At 32.5% G+C, this 22678-nt stretch overlaps 1 protein-coding gene across 1 annotated transcript; it reads left to right on the top strand.

The window, feature by feature from the left end:
- Positions 1 to 1144: 1144 nt before the first annotated feature.
- On the top strand, positions 1145 to 19465 carry LOC127845882 (mucolipin-3-like). Its single transcript, XM_052377057.1, has 12 exons — positions 1145 to 2287; positions 5422 to 5516; positions 6701 to 6812; positions 7885 to 8002; positions 8129 to 8222; positions 8503 to 8602; positions 10059 to 10189; positions 16340 to 16453; positions 16599 to 16709; positions 17250 to 17372; positions 18058 to 18279; positions 18647 to 19465. The coding sequence occupies exons 1-12, from the start codon at positions 2266 to 2268 to the stop codon at positions 18944 to 18946; spliced, it is 1542 nt and encodes a 513-aa protein (XP_052233017.1). The 5' UTR covers positions 1145 to 2265; the 3' UTR covers positions 18947 to 19465.
- Positions 19466 to 22678: the final 3213 nt, after the last annotated feature.

Below are 22678 nucleotides of genomic sequence, written 5' to 3' on the forward strand. Positions count from 1 at the left end.
GACCAAATTTAAACAAAACTTAAAAAGGTGTTGTTTTTTTTACAAAATTACGATAAAATGGATAACACATTAACTCTTCTGCTCTATTGTCCCAATACCCAGTCACTTACATTTGCTTTTCTTTATTGTTGATAACTTTAAATGAGAAAATTATAAAAGTGCTGCTGCATTAAGAAGATGAAATTATTAGAATGAGTTTTAACTTTCATTCCTTGTACAAAAAATCAAGATTTTACAAAAAATTAATCTTTCACTACTTAGTAAAAAGTCAAAGAGAAGACATCTTCCTTTACATAATATACTGCATTAAAAGTTAATTATACCTGCAAAAGGATTGAAACACCGTATAATTACAACAATAACAAAGATAATTGTAGTTTCCCTACCTCAATTTGACTTCACTGTGCAATTGTCAGTTTAAATTGTGTCTGATATTTTCAATCAAAACAAATGTTGTACTTATCATCAAGGGATGTTACTTTTCAAAACTTCTTTAATAAAACACAGTCTAAGTCTCAAACAAGACACGTATGACACAAATAGAACCATACGATACGAATCTAACAACGCTGGTTATGTACCAGTGTGGTTTTAGAGGGTTACTTTGAAATGCTTTCTCAATTAGACTTACGAGCCTCCTCTGCCGAGTAAAACTAGGTTAAAGGTCTTCCCATGTTAAGTCAAATTACACTGAAACATTTGTCGCTTGGTAGTGTCTTTTGCGTTCTTTGCCCCCCCCCCCCCTGCCTCCGAAACCTAAGTATAGACACCAAACTAATCAAATTTGAGTGGAAAGTCACCTTGTTATCCTCATTGATTGGTGTTTGCGGCAATATTGGTCGCAATTTTGAAACAAACAAGTTTGCGGTGGTCAGACGTTTGACATGTTATAAAATACCTCCAACTCAACAAGGATCAGTAAAAATACTTTTTTAGCAATGTTTTGGAGGTTGATTTTTCATATATTGACCCAACTAAAGGATTGCATAACAATTGAATAAAAACGATTGAAATACTCATGCGTTTGGAATATTCTTAAAACACTTCGGTAACTTTATTTCAATTTAAGGTTCTTTAGACTTACGAATTCGCAAATGTATTCACATTTTATTTTTATTTAAATCTCATTAAATCGCGTAAGTTTTTTTCGTAACGAAATGTACATATATGCATACGTAGCAGTAACGTCAGTACCCATACCTGTAAATATTGTTTTATTTTAAAATGCTCTCTTGAGAAACAAATGATTTTGTTCAAGTATCATTTAAAGTAATTAAGATGTACGACGTAAGCATATTTACTCGGGATACTTTGAAAGCCACACATCAGGTCTATTTTATTATTAAGTAACTAAATCTTATTCTGCTTTATTTTTTTTACTTATTGTAATATCTGTTCAAACGAACATTTTAATCAAAGCGCTGAAGGCACTGAAGTTGTTCGCTTTTGCATACCCTTAGACGCAACTCAGTTTTCAAAACTTTTTATAGCTTTTTATACCCATTCACATTTATAAAGAGTGTGTCTTTAAGCACAGGTCGAGATGTGTGTGCACTGTTTATCCTCATATTTATGTTATAGAGATAACTTAGACGAAGTTACAATATATATTTGTTTCACAATTGGTTGTTGCACTGGCAACCATTATAGAATTTTGGTTGCCTTGCTAAAGAATAACAAGCCTATAGTCATGTACATGTTGGGTTATGCGTATCTAATACGTTATCTATTTTCTTAAAATTATTGAGCAACAATTTTGCCCATATGACAGACTTTTAATGCAGCATTAAGCCCCGTTTTCCCTGAAAGCAGCCAATATCTACATATCTCAATGATAAACTGGACAATGTCGTCGCACAAGCTGTTATAAACACTAGTCTGGCCAATATCGTTGCACAAGCTCTTAAACATATTGTTTACATACATGCTGTATGCTTCAGTGTACCAGTGAAGTATAAACAGGCAGTGATTATCGTTCCTAGCGTAGTTAACAGCACACTGACTTGCAGTTATCGTTCCTATCGTATTTAAAGCAGACTGACTTGCAAAACTGCCTCTCAAAATTAGTTATGAGCTAACGCTCACAACTAAAAACTAAATTTCAATCCTTATCATACTTTACATGCACTCCAGTATTACGCGACGTTAACGAAGATTTAACGAACATGCCATACTTGTACTTTTCTTACGGTATTCACGTTTGGAGTATGCCGTGATCAATTAAGCGACGCAATAACACACGGTCAGGCGGTTCTCAAACACAATATGCTCAAAGCATGGTCTGCAGGTAAGATTGCAAAAATATCATGGTGTTATGTGTTTCGTTTACTTTTGATGTGAAGCGTTTTCTTTCAAACCAAAATGAAATGGAAATAAGTAAACTGGTTGAAACGTTATTGGATATCTATAAAGTATACTTTCTACTTATAAATAATGAGTCCAGGAAACATATTTGGATTTTCTTTGGATTGGTCCGTATTATGGGCGTATTATGGGATCACCCGTGGCGGGCTGGCGATTTGGCAACCTGCATGAGAACGATGTCCGCTCAATAACAATTTTTATCGGATCATTATACACGTATATTGTTATTATGTTTATGGGTATATTATCTCGGCAAAAGTCGATAACCAGCCAGATCGCATTAAGCACTTGTGAATTATGACATGTTAGTAATATGAAATAAAAGCAAAATTTACCTGGTCCGCTCTCTTATGCCGATTGTTGACAATGAATGATCATGAATCTATGCGGTTACGTTTGTGGGCATTAAATCTCCCCCTAGCTAACCAGCCTAATTGTATGTGGCTCTGCCAAATTATGGTCCTTGATATTGATAACTGAGTAATACGTCCTTCGCATATACATATAGCACTGGGCTTTAAATGGGGCGTATTTTGAGACACGTTGACAATCTTGGTAGGGTAAGGTATCCGTCAAAAGGTTAATCGTCATCGTATGTGTCAACAATGAGCATAAACATACATGCAGCTGCTTTTCAAAAACATTACTAGTATTTCATTTTTGTGTAAGTATATTGGTTTGTATTTTCGCTGCTTTAGTAGCATACAAAACATATCTAGGCGGTCTTTTGACCGACGCACGCAATTTATGGGTTAGCAAACATGTATCTTAGCTATTATAATGTGTTGTTCTATTCGATCTATAATGTTATAATTGCACATATCGACAAGTGAAATGACAGCCTATCAATTCAAACTAGAGGTTTATGAAGGGAAACAACTGTCAAAATAATAGCATATCGATCCCAAAATTAAATGCACAGTATGTGGTCGTAATGGAATTCAAACAAAACACAAACATATTAACAGTCAATTGCTGTTAAAACTCTATTTGTTGGGCCCTTAAACAATACGTATATCATTTTGTTGGAATAATGGTGATAGTAAGTCTGACTTTTTACGTTTAGGTCGCATTAATACGAATATAGTTGATGCCCATAAATATTTATGTATTAATTTATCTAGCAGCACAAAGACCTAAATGTCAGCTATTATAATCAGTATATTTCATGCATCAAATTAAGCTCGTCGGCACTAAAATAATCTTGATAAAACTTGATCAGAATTGTTTTCTTGACATCACATAGGACAATGTAATCCTTGGCATGTGTGTCACATCTAGGTTACCAGGTCTTTTTTAGAAAAACGTTGTTAAAATTTAAAAATCTACACGATTGTCTCAATCTTATTAAATCCTGCTCAGAATTAATCTTGACAGTTTGAATCTGGGTCATTGGTGTGTAAAATCTATATCGCCTAGATTTTTGTTATGTGTTGTGGCCAATGTTAACCTTGTTAACACTGTATAGGCTACAACTTTCACTCTTGTTTCGTCTTGTTTAAACTTGGTCAGGTTGTTTATCATTACAAAACATAGGCAAAATTGTTATCAGGGTCGCCTGTTTTGAAAAAGAGGTAACAAGGTAAAATCTTACCCGTTTAGAAGCAATATGTATGACTCAAACTTATGGAAACTTACTTAAATTGTAACTATGATAATACATATGCCAAATAAGAAACTGGGGCACCTTTGTTCATAATCATAGTCAACAGGACAAATCTGTAAAATACGTGTTTCCACTCAAGAGGTTAAATAATGTACTCAATTATGATGAAATATGGTCAGAATGTTTATTTCAAAAATATCTAGTCTAAGTGGGAATCAGTGGCATTTATTTTTATAGTCTAACTAATCAAGTCAAAACTTGGAAACAATGGTGTTACCACTTTAAAACACACGTGTTACTCAATCTACATGAGACCTAGTTAAATTGTTAACCTTGACAATATTTAGTCTGCACATATGCTACATATGTCAAATCTTAGATAACCAGTTTAAATGTTTCAAAAACAAAACCGTGTAACCAATCTATAAGCAATACTTATGCCGCAATATTAATGAAACTCAGATAGATTCTTACCCATCGCAGAAGCTTGGCAAGTTTCGAAATCGTGTTTTTCTTTTCTCCAAACCATGTCAAAACTTAGAAAAACATGGCACCACTCTTGAAGCCAGCCAAAAGTAAAATTCAATCTTGATTAAACATGATCAGAATTTTTATGTAGGTGGGATCATAAATTACAACACCGGGTTTTGTGTTAGGAACACTTTGTAAGAACTACAGACGCCACCTTTTAAAATCGATCTTAAAGAAATATTAACCAAAGATTTATATTGACTAGGTGAATGCCAAATGCAAATATGTGCTCTTAAACTGTGTCGCAATGTGTATAGAAAACTCAGGTTGTTTTTCTTTTATGTTTTACCAATGTCATAGATACAGTCTCCTTAAGCTAACACCCATAGCGTGTCCTAGATATCTACATAATTTTTATTAATTGAATATACTTTTAAAAAATAAATTGAGCACCGTTAGAAACCGATATCATAAATTATTATGAACTAATGCATCAAATGACTAAAGCAGTATTTAGAACGTGGTGAATATTTTTACTGTGCATTTAAGGTCAATTTTTACCTAGATAATCGATATGCATCAATTCATTAAACAATCCATAAACACGTACCATTTCAATTTATAATCAAGCAGCGAAATAAAATGTTCGCATTATGCCTCAAAATTTATATAAGTTGATAGCGATGCTGATGCTCGATCTTTACATAAATCAATTGTCAACAAAAAGCATTAACACAATATTTGAATAGCAATATCGATGCTCTGTCTTTAAATAAAAAATAGAAAAATCAACTAAGCATTTAAGCTATATATATAAAGTGTCTGTCGATTTTTTATTGAAGTTTTTGTTTCATTTCTATGTACTTCGGAGACGAAAACTATATAAAGAATTGTGTAGTTCTCACTTAACTTTAAAACTATACATTTGTTACTTATTCTAAAATTAATCTGTCTTTTCTAATTACATGTTTTATTTACAGAATACGAAACACTACCTTATCCGCCTTCGATTGGCCCTTTTGCCGTTTATACCATAGAAGATTTCATTGATAGAATAAACTTTGCAGTCGAAGGGGTAAATACAGTAACTACATGTGTGTCGACATATTTTATTGTAAGTTAAGTAAAATATTGACAGAAACACTACTTTTAGCAAAAATTTAGTTGCTTTGACTGAAATCTGTTTCGTGCAAACTATTAGCTCGCATGAGCGGGAGAGCTGAAATATGAGATTTGTGATTAGTAATATTCCGTTTTCCGCGTGGCTGTTTGCCGTCAACAATTACTGCACGGCTTAATGGAAACCATCCGAACGTTATATTGCGAACTATTCATAATAAAGCATTCATGTTTAACATGGTGATTGTTTATTATATAAATGCTCTCTTGTTTAGTTTGAGTTCTGGTCAAGTAGGATAACGCTCACGGCCTTCTTGTGTGAGAAGTGCCTTTCATTCACACCAGAACCATGCATCGTTTGAACTTTGAACTAACAGCTTTCCTATTTCACAAAGGCATGGTCATTGGTCTTTTGAACGAAACTCCATTAATCACAGTATGTTTAAAGTTAGTGTCACACGCCCTTAAACGCGTTAAAACGCCAGAATGACAAGCAGTCACCGTTGTAAAAGAAGCCACTGTAAATGACTAAAAAGGATGACAAAGGTCTGAAATACTGATATCAGTCACCTTTTAAAAAACAGCAATATATTACGCTTCAAAAACGTTTATTGGCAACAATAGTTTAAGACTCAGGTCTTGCATGACACAATACACGTAATCCAACACATACACAAATCAGCATACAAACATGTTTTTATCGAATGTTATTGTCAACTAAAAAAAGCACAACACCTCTAAGTATCTCCTAAGTTTTATTTATGTCATTTATTGCTTTCGCACATTGCAGATCCCAATAATATTGTGTATTACTTCTTGTGCAGATCAAAACTGAAAAGATATAAAGGGAGGTTCAAACGAAACTTTGTTTTTTTATAATTTTTTAAGACAGCTTTGACAGGAAGTACAAGGTGGCAATTTTTGATCAGAAAAATGCATTGGCTTGGGTCGGCAATTACAGTTGCAGCACTTGTTACATAGGATTCATTTCAACTTTGAAACAATCCGATGTGCGTAATCGTTGTCTATCAACATCATTTAATATATGTATTGCTCGCATTGTTCGCTTCTCATACACGTACGTGAATTCCATGATGAGTGTATTGTGGGTTATGTTTTGCATTGATATTATATTTGCAGTTCTATAATATGGAATACCAAGCTACGGGACACTTCAAGATGCTTCCCAACGACCAAATGCATATGCACTTTAGATACATCGTTGTTTCTGACTCCATTATAGAAATCAAATGTAAGAATTTGTGCGCTTTAGAAGAAACTGAATTAAAATCGGCATTTTTAACATCTTGTACCAAGTGATCAGTTCACTGCACTCATTACTACATAATTGGCATGTGTGTATGGATAACAAAACAATCCACCCATTCCTGCTAAGGACATGTTGTTATAGATATTTTATAGATATTTGCACATTTTCTTTATCGTACTTATTGAAACTATTCACTATTACTGCATGAATAGAAGTTACCTCTTTTGTACCGAACGTGTTTTCGTTTGTATGCAGTTGATTCAGAACATCTTTTAGTATTGATGGGATTAAGAATTAAACCACATATACGCGTACACGCGTATAATAGAGGTTATAAATGACAAATGCGTACAACTAGTATAGCTATCTCTTCAATGTTATGAGTAAATGTGGAAAACTTTTTTTCATCTAAAATAACTACATAGTGTAATTTCCTTTTGCGAAACATGTATCTCGATCAATGATGACCGAATTCTATTGACAATTCATACAATAAATGAAGGTTTAAGGGGATTTACAGTGACCTTTTAAAATTATATTTAGTTATAACACTAATATTTTTCTGGATGAAACCTTTTTTTTATTCCGAATTGTTAAAAATAAACCAAATATGTAAACACCAGATGGTGACATTATTGTTTTTCTCTCTTTAATACTGTTGGAGTTTAAGACTAAAATAAATCATGCCAAAAATGATACAGAAGTAGTTCATAGCAATTATCGAGAACTTGATCTTCTCGAAATGATGCTGACAGGTTTTGTTTGAACATATTAGAAAATAATGCCGTTTTTTGTTGGAAATGTGTCAAAAGTAGACCAAATCGAGTGGAATATATATATATATATATATATATATATATATATATATATATATATATATATATATATATATATATATATATATATATATATATATAATATTATTATTATTACATTTGAATACAGCCTTTCAATCTTATGTTTAGACCTTACATATTATGATTTTTGTTTTATCAAGTAAACAATATACGTTTGAGGTGAAAGTCAATTTTAATTGCGGATTGTCTTTATTAAGCATCAAGCTTTGTACCAATACACGGTCTGACAAACGTTACCAAGAATGGGCATGCAGTCTACAAATACGATCTGCAAAAGGAATTGGAACATAACAATTTGACGGACGTATTCAACAGGTACAAATCCAAAGTAAACAGATTAGTCTGCTAAAATATGTTTTAAACGATGCACCTTTACTGAAAACTTTTTCATAAAAATGTTTTGCTCTGTATATTCAACATTAATTTAATTCACATTTGCAGCATCCTCGATGTTACTTTGACTGCAGCGTTGCATTCTTTGCGTGTTCTAAGAAATGGTGAATTCTTGTGTCTAGAGACACAGATACAGATACATGTAAGGTGATGTTTAATGTTAAGTTTACTTAATATTGCGACTGGTTAGCGCTAAAACAACATTTATTATATTGCATAATGGAACGCTTTTTAAAATAAACTTTGCAGCATAAATTTTCTAATTTTCGTTCATGTATTTGTAATTTATATAAGTTAAGTATATGCAACACGTATCAGTGTTAATAGCTATAAAATATTGTTTGTATATGTTTCCCGTACGTATTAAACGCTGAACAATCAGTATTTACAATCAACAAATATACTTGCTTTAATTTTATTAGATAGAGCATAATGATAATGACCTCAACGGTGAAGTTGACATTGAACTCCAGACTACCACGAAAACAGTCTCATGTCAACGCCTGAATATCAATGCAACTGGTAATATATTAGCTATTGATGCAAAAACATAGATTTAATAAGCGTTAACAGCATCTCATTATACTGAAATGGTGTATTCACATGTAATAGCTGTTACGAATACTAGAAAGATATCGAATGGAAACATATAAATAAACTTTGTATGCAAGGCTAATACATCACGACAAGATTCGATGAATCGTGTGTATTTAGCACCTACACGTCGCAAATCATCTGTTTTGTTGGAGGATTCTTATGGTTTGCCGTTTATTGCCTGGTTGCAAGTATTTCCGTAAAGACTGGAAAACATTAGAACAATATATCAAAACACACATACCTTGATAAAACACAATTTTGGATTAGGTGAACATTCAGATAGATATTTTTCGATAAGCTTACTTCTCATTTATGGAATCAGGTATTACATTTAAACTAAACATATTTATTTGAAATATAAAAAAATACACACGTTACAAGTTTGGTACCCCTGGTTTTAAAGTTTGTAACATGCCAATAAACTGGTCTTTTGTTATCAGGTGATCAGTAATAGGCCCCATTATTGTATGCCATTTACAAGTTCAACGTCATGATTAGCGGATTAGTTGGACCTGCTAACGAATGTTTGAAACAGTTAAGCCAATTGCAAATTGGTTGTATTCATTACTATCATGACCCAACTGATTACAATCTTACCTTCATCGGTACCAATTAGATAAGGTGCGAACATTATATATACTTTATATCAAGACGCCGGTTAGGTTTACACGTGGGATGTATGTTAATATTTAGTTTCAGTTTAAACATTCGTGAAAATTGCTTTAGACGCAGACAGTGGACGAGACGCGCGATTTATAAATCGCTCGACAAATGTGTGCATTTGTTTAAACTTAGTGCAATACGTAAGGGCACCGTTGGTTGGTCGTAATGTGTCTGGTTCAAACGTGATAATAACGGCAGTCAGTACGTCGTGCGTGCGTGAATACACTTGTCGTATCGCGAATTCTCAAATGACAAAATCAGAGAGCAACAACTTTTGTTTGACTTAGGGTTCCATGATTGATGTAAGCACAATGCCCATGCGAGGGGTGTTTTTGAATGCTGGTTTTCTTTTATGTTCTTCCAGTTTGTTGTAATAATCGTGATAGCTATAAAAATATGCGTTTAATTATTTAGAATATATTTGACAGTTTATGGTGTTAAATTATAAGAATAAAAAAAATATATATATATATATCTGCTATTGTTCATAAATCATCGCAAATTAGCATGTAGGTTTAAAGTAATCTCATTTAACTTCACCGAAAACACTCGTGCTCATCGCGCTTAAATATGGGTTTTACTTCTCTCTCTTATTGGAAAGGATGTTCACGAGAAGGAGACGTTCGTATTGCTGCCAATACTTCTATAGTAGAATCCATTGTGGTGTATTCACACCTATTGAGCTTATGTCTATGTAACTGTGTTTAAATACTTTCAGAATCAGCATTGTGTGAAAAGAACACTGGCTGGCAGGCCATCTGTGTGTTTGCATTGACTGCCCTTACGATTACTGTTGATGTGTTCAGTTTTTTAACTGGACTCTTGCTGTTGGGCGTGTATCATAATAAGGTACGTTATTCTTGCCATCGGATGAAGATATTATAAATAGTGGCGAGCAGGTGAATCTGAAATATTAATTATGTACAACACGCGTAACGTATTTATATGTCGAAACTTTTCAAAATAAATTCTTCATATGTTATCAAATGTAAAACATTGGTGTGAATTCTTGAGTTCATTTAATAACTAAGTCCCTAATTTCTAAGAAAAAACAACAACATGTTCTTACATAACTGATAATTTATCATTCGCATAATTACTTTTGATTGCTTAGACTCCGTCCCTAAAAACAAAATGACTAAAAGCTCTACTTGCAGCTTAAACACCATAGGCAAAAACATCATATCTTTGGAAAATATGAGAATAGCCCATAAACCCGACAGATTCAGAGCACACGAAAAAGCCCCAAACACTGGTTAAACCTTTGGCATATTTGGACGCTGTCCATGTGTTTACAAATCTTACATATTACCTTAGTGGTAGTTCATCAAATAATATGGTAATTCCTGTCGACGTGACCTTATCGCTGAACCTAACTACAAGAAATCCTTGCAGCTAAAATTGCAAAATACCCGTTATGTTTTACTAGCTAATGAATAGGTTCACACCAAGAAGGACCCGTCAATATTGATCAATGAAATTTATGTATCGGGCTTGTCAAATGGGAAGGTAATGTTAAGTAAATATATTGCAAATTGCATTTACTTAGGATAAACATACATATTCAATAAAAAAAAAAACACAACGTCTGTTAATCCGTCAATCACTCGACTAATGTTTTATCTGATCGTCAACAAACGTTCTTCCACTATGTCATTTGGAGTAAGGGAAATTGTATTTCCCCAATTGCTTCACCTTTTATATTTAAATTCCGTCAGTCAGTCAGATAGATAGATAGATTTATTCGGCATATACATGTCAAATAATAACATAAACAATTTATCACATTTTGCATACGAACAAGATAAATTTAAAACAAACACATATACTGAGAACAAAAAATATCAAAGATCAAATTGAAATCATGAGGTATACATGTGTGTTACATTTACAATACCTTAATACAATTTCTCAGATGCTTAAAACAAAATTAGATAAGAACAAACACATATATTTAGCATCACAGAATTAAAATTGACTCAATGAGGTAAACATTTGAGATACATTTACATACCTTAATAAAATTTATAATTCTACAAAAAAGTTTAAACCAAATTCAGCTTAAGACAATCACATACATTGAACACAAAAATATCACAGATTAAATTGACTTCATATGCTATACAATTATAGGTACATTTACATTAGACTGTTAACTTATAGTTTATTTTAGTCTGATATAAGGACATGTACTGCCAGGAAAGCCCTTGAAAGTCTTGCGACTTATTTCCAAATGGGTCCTTTACATTACTGCTTCATACAGCACATAAACTAGAAAGGAGCTAGTTATAGTCATATTATGTTAAATGGCTATTGAATTATTTTGTACTTAAATTAACATATCTAAAAATTTACAAAATGTATATATACGTTCAACAATTTGAGCGAGCACATGATTATATAAACTCGTTACTTAACAAAGACATGGGATATCTAAATACTTAAAAAAACAACACCGTCTGCTATGCTAAATCCCTAAAGGTACTTGTTAAGAAAATGTTTTTATACTTCTTTTTTGAATTTGAAGTGACTATTTATACACTGAATAGACTCTGGAAGAGCATTCCAGGTTAACACACCATTATAATAAAAAGTTGAAGCTGTCGCTGATTTTATGACAGGAACATAGAAATTACATTTGCTCTTTCGTGTGCAGTAGCTATGAACATCAGATTTCTTAATAAAGTTTTCTTTCATATACACTGGACATTTGTCATAAACTATTTTATGTACATGATTTAGACTCAGTTGTTTCACTCTATCATTAAGTTTCAATATTCCTAGTTTGTGAAAATCTGAGCAAGTCAGTGTGGTTCTTGGTGGAACATTTAAAATGAATCGCACAACCTTGTTTTGTGTAATTTGTAATTTAGACTTAAGAGTTTTCCCCAAGTTATTATACCAGGCGGAACAAGTGTAGTCAAATAAGCATTGAATTAGTGAATTACAGAGGGTTTTCCTAGTGTTAAAATCCAGTACACTGTTGTGTCTATACATGAACTTAAGTCTCGAGTTGACCTTACTGATGATGTCGTTTGCACATTTATTACCTGACAGGATGTTATCTAGAACATGACCTAAATAGTTCACCGATTTTTGAGACTTTATAGTTTGATTATTACATATGACTGAGAAATTTTCGAACTTTTTAATTTTCCGCTTACCTCCAAAAAGTATACATTCTATTTTACCTATATGAAGAGACAACTTGTTGTCAACTAGCCAGTTATTGCAGTTTGCTAATTCACATCCTAATTTTTTACTTATGACATTTGGATCTTCATGTGAGAAAATTATGGCGCTATCATCAGCATATAACAGTAGTTTGCAATCTTTGCTTATACTTATTTCCATGTCATTTACATAGCATAGAAAAAGAAGAGGTCCTAAAATACTACCCTGAGGGACACCACATGTTACTGTTTCCGAGTCTGAAAAAGTATCATTTACATGCATTGTTTGCTTTCTCCCAGTTAAGTATGAGTGAAACCATTCTACAGTTTGAACCCCATGGTCTTTATTTTTTCACACAGTATAGTGTGATCTACTGTGTCGAATGCTTTTTGTAAATCGAGCATGATCATGCCTGTGTATAACCCTTTAGCAGTTTGTGATTTGACGAAATCTGTTAAATGTACCCAAAATGATTCAGTTGAGAAATTTGTTCTAAAACCTGATTGAAACTGATAAATTATATATTATTTTTCGCTAAAAAAGATTCAAGTTGGTTATATACACACCTTTCTAGTACCTTACTAACAGTACATAAAATACTGACAGGCCTATAGTTACCTACATCAGTCTGGATATTTTTCTAAAAAAGAGGTTTTACTCTAGCAGCTTTTAGCTATGTTGGAACTTCTGTATCAACTATTGATTTATTTATAATAAAGGTTATAGGTATTTTTAGAAAATTTGCCCCATCCTTAATAATCCGTGCTGGAATGTTGTCTAACCCAGTACTTTTCATAGGATTTAATGAACATAGTTCTTTATAAACATACTCTTCACTGACTGTTTTAATATAGAATTTTTTCTCTGATGGAACCTTGTTACTATAGTATTCTTTAAAGATACTAGATGAGGTTTTAAATACATTTGGGAATGCCGTTAGTTTGCTAACAAGCATTGATGCTACATTGGTAAAGAAGTCATTAAAATTATTTGCAATCTTTTTGTCATCAAAACAGATTTTATCATCTATGTTTAAAACAACTTTTGCAGAAGACTGAGATTTGGAGCTATAGCCTAGATCTTTTAAATGTTTCCAGAGCGATTTTGAGTCGTTTTTATTCTCTTCAATTTGATTAGTGATATATTCAGATTTAGCTCTTTTTACCTCTTTTTGAACCAAGTTCCTATACTTACAATTAGACTTGTATAAATCTTTCTTTTTTTCTTTTTTGAACATATATAGAAGGCGATCACGCTCTTTAATTAATGCAAGAATATCAGAAGTAAGCCATGGTTCTGTCCTTTGTTTGAGTCTAACACTTTTTATTGGATCACCTTTTGGTTTCCGCTCTCCAATTCATAGAGTGTTCATCTGATCGTCATCAGACGTTCCGATAATAATAATCATAAAATGGAGGCCAAGACCAATAGCAAGCCCAATCAAGTTATTGAGTTACGGCCCTGTTCTCAAAATTTTCTCAAAATATGGCTATTTTTGTACAAATACTTTGGACAGAGCATATTTTACATATAATCAAGTCACTAAGTAAACAAAATAAAATGAAAGCATGTGAATACTCCAGCGGCCAAGCCAAATTATTTGCCCAATATCAATGGAACTTAGTAAGAACATTTGTCCTTATGATATCTTGGCCAAGTCTGAAACTGGGTTTTGTGGTTTCGACATCGAGTTAAATATACAGAAAAAAATGCGAACAAAATAGAAGCAAAATGCAGGGCCAAATTCGTAAGAAACTTGGACGGAACATTTCTTCCACCCCTGTGAAAGAAGTATATTTAAAACATGACTGTTTATATTTAAAACATGAAAGACAATGAAAAACATAGTTTAGCTTGAAATGATCACACTGAATTCATAGTTAATCCTGTTTCCGTGGTTTATTGCCGCTTTGGCTACCATGGTTCATAATGCTCCTTTTAAAGACCATGGTTAATCTTGTTTCATGGTCCTATAAAATTACAATTCTAAAACATTAATAAAGACCTTGTGATTTATTGCAACCCTAGTATCATTGTCAAACATGCTGATTGTTACGACCATTATATGCCCAATCTTCATAAAATGCGGTCAGAAGTTTGTACCAATTACTTTGACCGAGTTCGAAACATGTAAGTATTGGGACAAATTATTTGCTCACTGAGTCAAAATTAAGAAAATGATGGAGGACAACAGAGGTCACATAAATTTTCCAATCTTTATGAATTTTTGTCAGAACTATTGTCTTTATGATATCTCGTCCGAGTTTGAAACATGGGTAGTTAAATACTAGGTCATAAGGTCAAACTGAAGAAAAAGCTTGTGAACACTGTAGAACTATTTTTGAAACTTGCTCAAAACTATTGTTCTAATGATTTCTACCACGAGTTAGATATTATTTGTGTTGGCATAGAAACTTTGATCTCGGGCGGCGGGACAGTTTCGCTTATGTGGATATTGTAAAGCCATTTGAACTCTCATTTCGTTTTGAGTTTTTATAATAAATTCACACATTTTAGATGGACACATTTCTTGTTTCGAATTTGATTAATGTTTTATAACGAAGACATTCCTTATATTAGCGTGCTTACCTGGTACTGTTCTGCATTGTATAATATTAGTGCATGGTAAGTGATAGTGTTTCTTGAATTCGTTTAGCCCAGTTATTTTAAACAACTCGTTTTTATTTATCCGGTCAAAACTGTTTCGGACATAAATGGTTCCAGTTGCTATTTAATAAAAAAAGTTTACAAAGCACGTTCATGCTGGTCACTTTGTTAGAATGTTTTCCTAAACGCATTCAAATACTGACCTAATTTTGGTATGTGAGTCTAGCTACATGACTTACAGAACAAGTTCGAGTTTCAATCCGGTTCATAGATATTTGACGAAGTTACTGGCCTTGTACTTAAAAAAAATAATAACACTTTCCGGATTTTAATGATATGCATTTAGATAATATCTTTATTTATGGTGTGTGCATCTTCCTCCATGACTTACAGATCAAGTTCAGGTTTCGAACCGGTCATTGAGTTTTGACGAAGTATGGACCTTTTACTGAACAATTTTCTCTAAAATAGCTGTTATGCGGCTTTAAAGCGCAGAAATTGTCATTGCGTTTCACAAACAAAGATCTTTTTGGAATCAATTTTAAGTTTTTCTTGTGTAAGAATCAACCTGGAATGATGAAACTGAAATTAAATTAGAATAATATAATTATATCGGGTTTCACCACTTGCAGTCTCAAAGATATGAAACCGTACCTAAACAACGTGCTAAAGCGTTCGATCGTCACGGGTGAATGACTTAATAGTGAGCATGCACACAATGCAGTCAACGGATCTCGTGTACAATTTTAAATCAAAATCTTTACAAATAACTGAGTTTAAAGTTTGAACTGATATATTTATATACACAGATAACGTTTGTAAGAAGTGTTCAGATAATTTAACAGCTAATTGAAATAACATAGTTAAGACATGTATATTTGTGTGAATTAGGACAATAAATTAAAGTTTTAATGACATTAGGAAATCCATTGTTTCTTATTATTTATTTCTGGCTTGAAATTTTTTAAAAACCTTCTGTCAAACATTCCACCGGTTAAAATCAAGTGTTCTGCTACTTGTATTTGTTAATTAGATTCCTGTGTCCAATAGTAAATATATCCAGCCTACGTACCTTATGTCCCTGTACTATATCAATATTCACTAAAAGTTAAACTTATGTTTAGTGCTGTCCTTCATATATTGTTTTCAGAGATGTAAATGTTGCATACTGTTGATACTGATAAGTGTAAAATTGAAACACGTATGTTCTTTTTTCAGGGGAACATTAAGAATTTCTCTTCTTATCTTCTGCGTTGGTGGTCTTTAGTGTCAGTAATCGGAGATTGCTTTATTTTCACTGGACAGAGTATGTTCTATATTGCCAAAGACCGGGTAATAATAATATATAAAACCTTAAATTCCAATTTAAATTATTTTATGTATTTCTAAAGCGATTTTCTTCATGTTTTTTAAACACTAGCGATTAACTATTTGCCATGTAATGCAATTACTTAAACAAACATCTTTGTGCTTGAAGGTTGAAAAAGAGCTAGGAATATTTGATGAAATTGCGTTCTTCTATGGCATAGGGTGTTTACTTTGTTGGATCGGCGCTATGCGGTACTTAAAAATAAACAAGAAATTCTCGGTAAGATTTATATTATACAAAAAAAATATGCGTTCAACATTTGTGTTTTTCAATAATACGGTTATAATTACTATCTGTACACATTTCTACAGAGTCTAGACAATTAACAAAAGTTGCTTTCGGGATGGAGCAAATGACATGAAAGGACACTTATGTAGTCAGTGTACGAATGTTAGTTGTTAGTTGTCATTTCATCAGTGTAATTTTAACTAGCATTAACAACCATTCCGTACAAAGCGTGTAGAACTCTATGCCATTCTGTTCTTTTAAGTAACACTGAGTACAACGCATTACGTGCAAATGTTCAAAACAAAACAGGGTAAATAAAATAGCACAGTTTCGAGAAATTAAAATACGAGTTATTAAAAAACAGTTATATTTGCTGTTATATTGTCAGAATCCATCATTCACAAAAGTAAAAGATGAAGTATTCTGTTTAAAAAAAACCACAGCATGTTACAAATGATGCAAGAAGTAAAAGGACACTGGCAATTGGTACATTTTTTGTTCGAATTCACTTTATATTTATACTTTTTACAGCTTCTGTTTCACACGATTTACGATGCAAAATCAAACATTCTGGCCTTCGTATTATGCACCGGGACTCTGTTTGTCGGATACTGGGCTTGTGCCTTTGTGACGTTTGGAGTTTATCACCCGAAAGTATTGTACTATACAATAAGAAGACAATGTTACGAGAATCTGCGTAATGGTTATATGTTTTTGGCCTTATTATTTTTATGCGACTTACTATTTGTCAACACCAATTATTTTTGTCTTTAGAATATATGCTCAATATTATTTATATCTTAGTTAATTTTGAATATACAAACACAAATCGTATACAAATAACAAGGACAAAAGTTTCAATCAATTTAGAGTGATCTTTTAAGAAAAGCATAAACGCCCGTTTATTCAAAAGCTTTCTTTAAAATAAGTCATTAATTTGTCCAAACGACATTTTCGAGTAAGTAATCGTCTTTTTGTTACATGGGCATTTTATGATTGCCAACTACATAAAATAACCAAGTATTCATTCAATAAAGACTTTTTAAAATCATTCAATGAAAATTAGAATTTCGCCAAATATTATACTTTACTTTGTTATTGCCCAAATAACATACACAAATGGAGATATTAATTTGCACATATTTTACAAACAATATGACGCATGCCAGGATAAACGCACTTAGATACAAGTGAGATTAGATACAAACATTTATCAACTATTAACTCAAGTGTGGCTCTTTTATTTTACTTTATGTAGTAGAACTGAGAATATTTTATAAATATATTACTGATAAAATCATAGTGTGTTGTCATGTAAAAAGATGTGTTTATGAAACAGTTCGAAACAAAAGCCCTGGCCGCCGAATCGCTGTTTGCACTGATATATGCAGACGACATATTCGAAATGGTTTCGTCGGTACACTACGAGCTGGCTGGAAGTGAAATGTTTTTGAAGGCCAGTGTCATCATCGTTATCTACAGTTTCGTTATCCTGTTCACTCTTCTAGCGCTAAACCTCATTATTGCTCTGATCAACACCTCCTATTCAACCGTTAAAGAGGTAAAGTATGCATACATATCCTTTATAACAAAGTTAAGAGTCTTAGAACAAATGATAATCCTTGGAAAAAGTAATTAATAACTGCGTCCCCTAATCCTTTTATTTGTCAGAAATCTGAAAGTCTGTCTTATTCGTTTTCGCTCAAAAATGAATGACGAAACCTTAAATATGCATAAATGAAAATAAATGCAAATTTTCTTAGCAAGCGTATCAATAACACCTGTACTTTATTATTTCTTTACAACTTTTATATAAATTAGAACTTGATGTATGCGGATGTTAACGTTTCCGTTCGTTTTAATTTAGACTTCCGTATTCTCTATTTAATCAATTAGTATACTTAAATCAAGATCGTTACGTTTTGTAGATTGACGATATCAGCGATTTTGAAAACGTGGTTTACAAATACTTTTCAAGCAATCCGAATGCCAATCAATATTTGTATGCTGAAAACACAAACTGTCCATTCAGAGATGGCATGAAGATGTACTTCAAAAAGGCAGAAAAGAAAAGGCAGACGGTATTGATGTTTGATTATTTGAACGCAGAGGCGAATCAAAACAGAGAAGAAGGAAGTGGGATTTTTATGTGGCTTTTCTATCCCAATAAATACAAATATTGGCAATGGCTGAATGTGTTAAAAATCAAACAACAGCGTGTAGAATAAGGAACAAATTAAAGCCTCAATCAATTTAACGTAACTGAATTTTACATATGTAATGGTTTTAACAGTTTGCTCAATATAAACGTTAACCGTTTTCTTTAATTGATTGTTAAATGGATTAAATTAAGGTTGATAGTCTTTATAACAGACTAATAACTTTATGGAACCTCCTTGTTTGCTTGTGATAACAGCTCTTCTTATTTTGTTATACCGATAATATTGTCCTTATATTCGGGAGATGAAAATCGTTTTGTAAAAACCTGTCATGTCATCGTTTAGCTGAATTATATGCCTCTTATGCATCTTATACCTAATGAGATCTTGCCATTTTTAAATGATATATGCTTAAGTTCCGTAAAATCAATGCGATTATAGTTCATATATAGAATTTTGTATCAAAGATACTGTGCTGTGTCACTCTATTATTACAATTACTTTTTTCACTGAATAGTTCCATTGTCGATTGAGAATCGCTTGTATGAGATTGTGAGAAAAGGTATTGCCAAGAATGATTATATATATATTATTTGTATAGTATGCATATTAGTTTTTTTGTAAGTTATGCTTTGATTAATATACCAGCATCTTTATGTGTGTGTATTTTTGTCATTTTTATCTAAGCAGTTTACACTTTATGCGAGAAATGCAAATGGATTTGTAATTTGTAATAAATGTTTGAATATTACTGACTTCGCAAACAGAAATCTACACATTTAATTGCTAAATGATTTAAAATATACAAGAAGTTACGAAACGTCTGATGTATCATTATTTATTTTAAATTATCCCTCTTGCTTAAAGACGCAAAAAAGCATAACGACGCCTGAAGTATTCTGGTCGGCGGCGTATGTCCCATATTGGACCACATGCGAAGATGAGATTTCAAAACATTTCAACAATAATAATTGTTTGTGTATGACGAACGAAATACTTTATCCCACACATTGCAGATGTATTGCCCTTAAATTTGCACAATTCGTAATGAATTAGATATAAAATGCTTGTCGTGAAAAACGCGAGCCATTAATGACTTTGTAAAATTAAGCCGAGCTTTGTTTTGCAATAACTCTAATATCAATCCTTCGTTGCAGTTATGATCTCCACGTTAATATTACATTACAAACTTTTTGATAATTGTCTCAGTTCATAAGAAACAAACCAAGGTAAACAACTCCAAAACACTGGAGTGTCACCGTTCTTGAACTCTTCACTTCCCCGAAAATGATGTCTGTGGATTTATGAAGTCGAATCATTTTATTTTCAATCTAACAGAATTATAGAGTGTAAAAGAAATTAAACAGAGGGCTATAGCTTTGTAAAATATTGAAGAAAGAGTTCTGTTATCTGTACTCTGCACTTCCTCTAAAAGTCATTTGTCCATATTTGAAGTTTCGTATGAATCAATTCACTGCTGTTTACGTAGGAATCGCAAGAAAATCAGCAAAGGAACATAATTCCTTAAATACTGTCGAACGTGTAAGGGCACCCTACCCTTCCTCTCAAAGTCCTATATCTTTACATATTCAGTTTTATTTTAATCCATTCCATACTCATCAAACTATGCTGAACTCACGAACAACAAACAGATAAACGCAATGAGTTTGTAAAACATGATGAAAATGCTTTAATAATTATGTTCGTAATTTTTGCTTTAAAGTAAGTATCATGATATGAAATTTCACCCGATTACCGAAATACTTGCAGTTTTATGCTACACACAAGCAACAGTTTCTATAAAAATAGCAAAATAGCAAAAGGACAACTGACAAGGTTTTACTTATATACACGAGACGTCATCTGAATGTATCCTCTCAATTTAGCTATCAGATTTTATTAAAATTAAATCAATACTAAGGGGCTATACAATGCAATTGAATAAAGTACACTGGCTCTGTTAATCCTGAAAAAATACGTATGGTCATATGCAGTCCCCTATAAAGCCATGTACCATAATATGAAGTTATATAGAAATCATTTTAAAAATTCCTGAGTTATACTTCGCACAAGAATCGTGACAGACTGATGGACGGAAGATTGAAATGATTGAAGGGCGGGCTGAATTAAAACGATGCATTTACTATATGACTTCTTTCGTGGTATGCAACTGTTTAAGTGTATACAATAACTTTTGAAATTGCAATAAACGATCATTTCATTTTCTAAAATCGTTTAAAAATATTAAACATGATTTCATGAAACAACAGTCGATTGAATGTTACAATAACATTTACCTTCATTCAGCCATTATAAGTTAACACAAGCCATGTCTGTCTATAATACATCTATAAATAAAATTCCATTAACGAACATGTTAAACAGTGTATCTAGACCAAAAAACCATAGGTTAAATTATATAATTGACCGTTTACTCTGTGTCCGACGAATTATTCTCTGTACAAGGCACGGCAGAAGCCGGTAACTCTATGTTCACAAATATCAACTGACCAATTCAAATATTCACGATGTTGTTCATGACGATGGGTGAAGACTTTGTTTCGATCTATTCCCCATAAAGTATCACATTCATAACCACCGTAAAATTAAACGTATACCCCACAAAAAACAGGGTCCCAGCGGTGAGATTTCGACGCAAGAACATTACTTAAAAACGCACCCAAAAGTTCATCTTTTAATCTAGGAAACAGGATTCAATAACAAATGGCAATCTTAATGGCTTTTTAACACGAAGAGAAAATAAACTCCTTAGAAATAGGCACAACTTACTACCACGAAGAGATACTTTAGTGGAATCCAACCATCGCAAGCAAACAATTTTCAACAATCGTATGTGTAAATTTCGCTGGAACATGCGTGTCAATAAAACAATAACAGTATAGTGCTTATGTAAAAGATAAAGTGTCAGCACATCTTGCTTCACAATGTTTACACTTGTTAGCTGTTTTCCCTCTTTAAATTTAGATTGCGCCATCAATCGCTGCGTGTTGAGAGTACTGTTTATAAAATATGGGACATCTAAAAAATTCCGCGTGATACATGCTGACAGAAAATGACACAATAGTGATACATTGTATGCGTATCTGATTATTTACAAAATACAGCGCCTATAAAACCATTTTTATAATACATTGCGTGCATGCACGAAATGCAATGTGTTCCTACATTCAGTCCGAATTAATATCAATTTTATCAAAGCATATAAAACATGAATTTGAAAGTAATCAAGACGGTGATCGAATTTCGACAGTGTACATTTATTACATGGGTGATATAATATTCAATTCACACATGAATCTACGCGTTTATCAGCTGCGTACTTTCATTTATCTTAAATAATGCACTACACTGTTTGATTAGCAATGCTTAATAACATTACATTTCAATTGTATTCATTGTATATATCAGATTATACGTGTTAAATGAATGGCTGATTTTGTACAGAGATTGAAGTTTAGTTTCCATTGTAAGCGCAAAAGATCTTTCTTTGAGAATACATGGATTGAACCAGAAAAAAAATTAGACGTGAACAGCAATTGGTATAATTAAGTCGAAGTTTGATTTAGAATAGACATATAATCGCCTCTTCGTGGCACCAGCTACTCATTGAAGCCACAGTCATGTTCGATTATTTATGTGTAAATATAATCTTAATTACTTGAAAACTGATACTTATGAGCAGTAGGTGATGTGTGGGTGGAAATTATACGGTGCACATTGATACAGATTAGTACAAAATATATGATTCAAGTTAATTTTTCTTCGTTGTGGCATAGTTTT

The sequence above is a fragment of the Dreissena polymorpha genome, chromosome 9, assembly GCF_020536995.1.
Source record: "Dreissena polymorpha isolate Duluth1 chromosome 9, UMN_Dpol_1.0, whole genome shotgun sequence".
NCBI lineage: Eukaryota > Metazoa > Mollusca > Bivalvia > Myida > Dreissenidae > Dreissena > Dreissena polymorpha.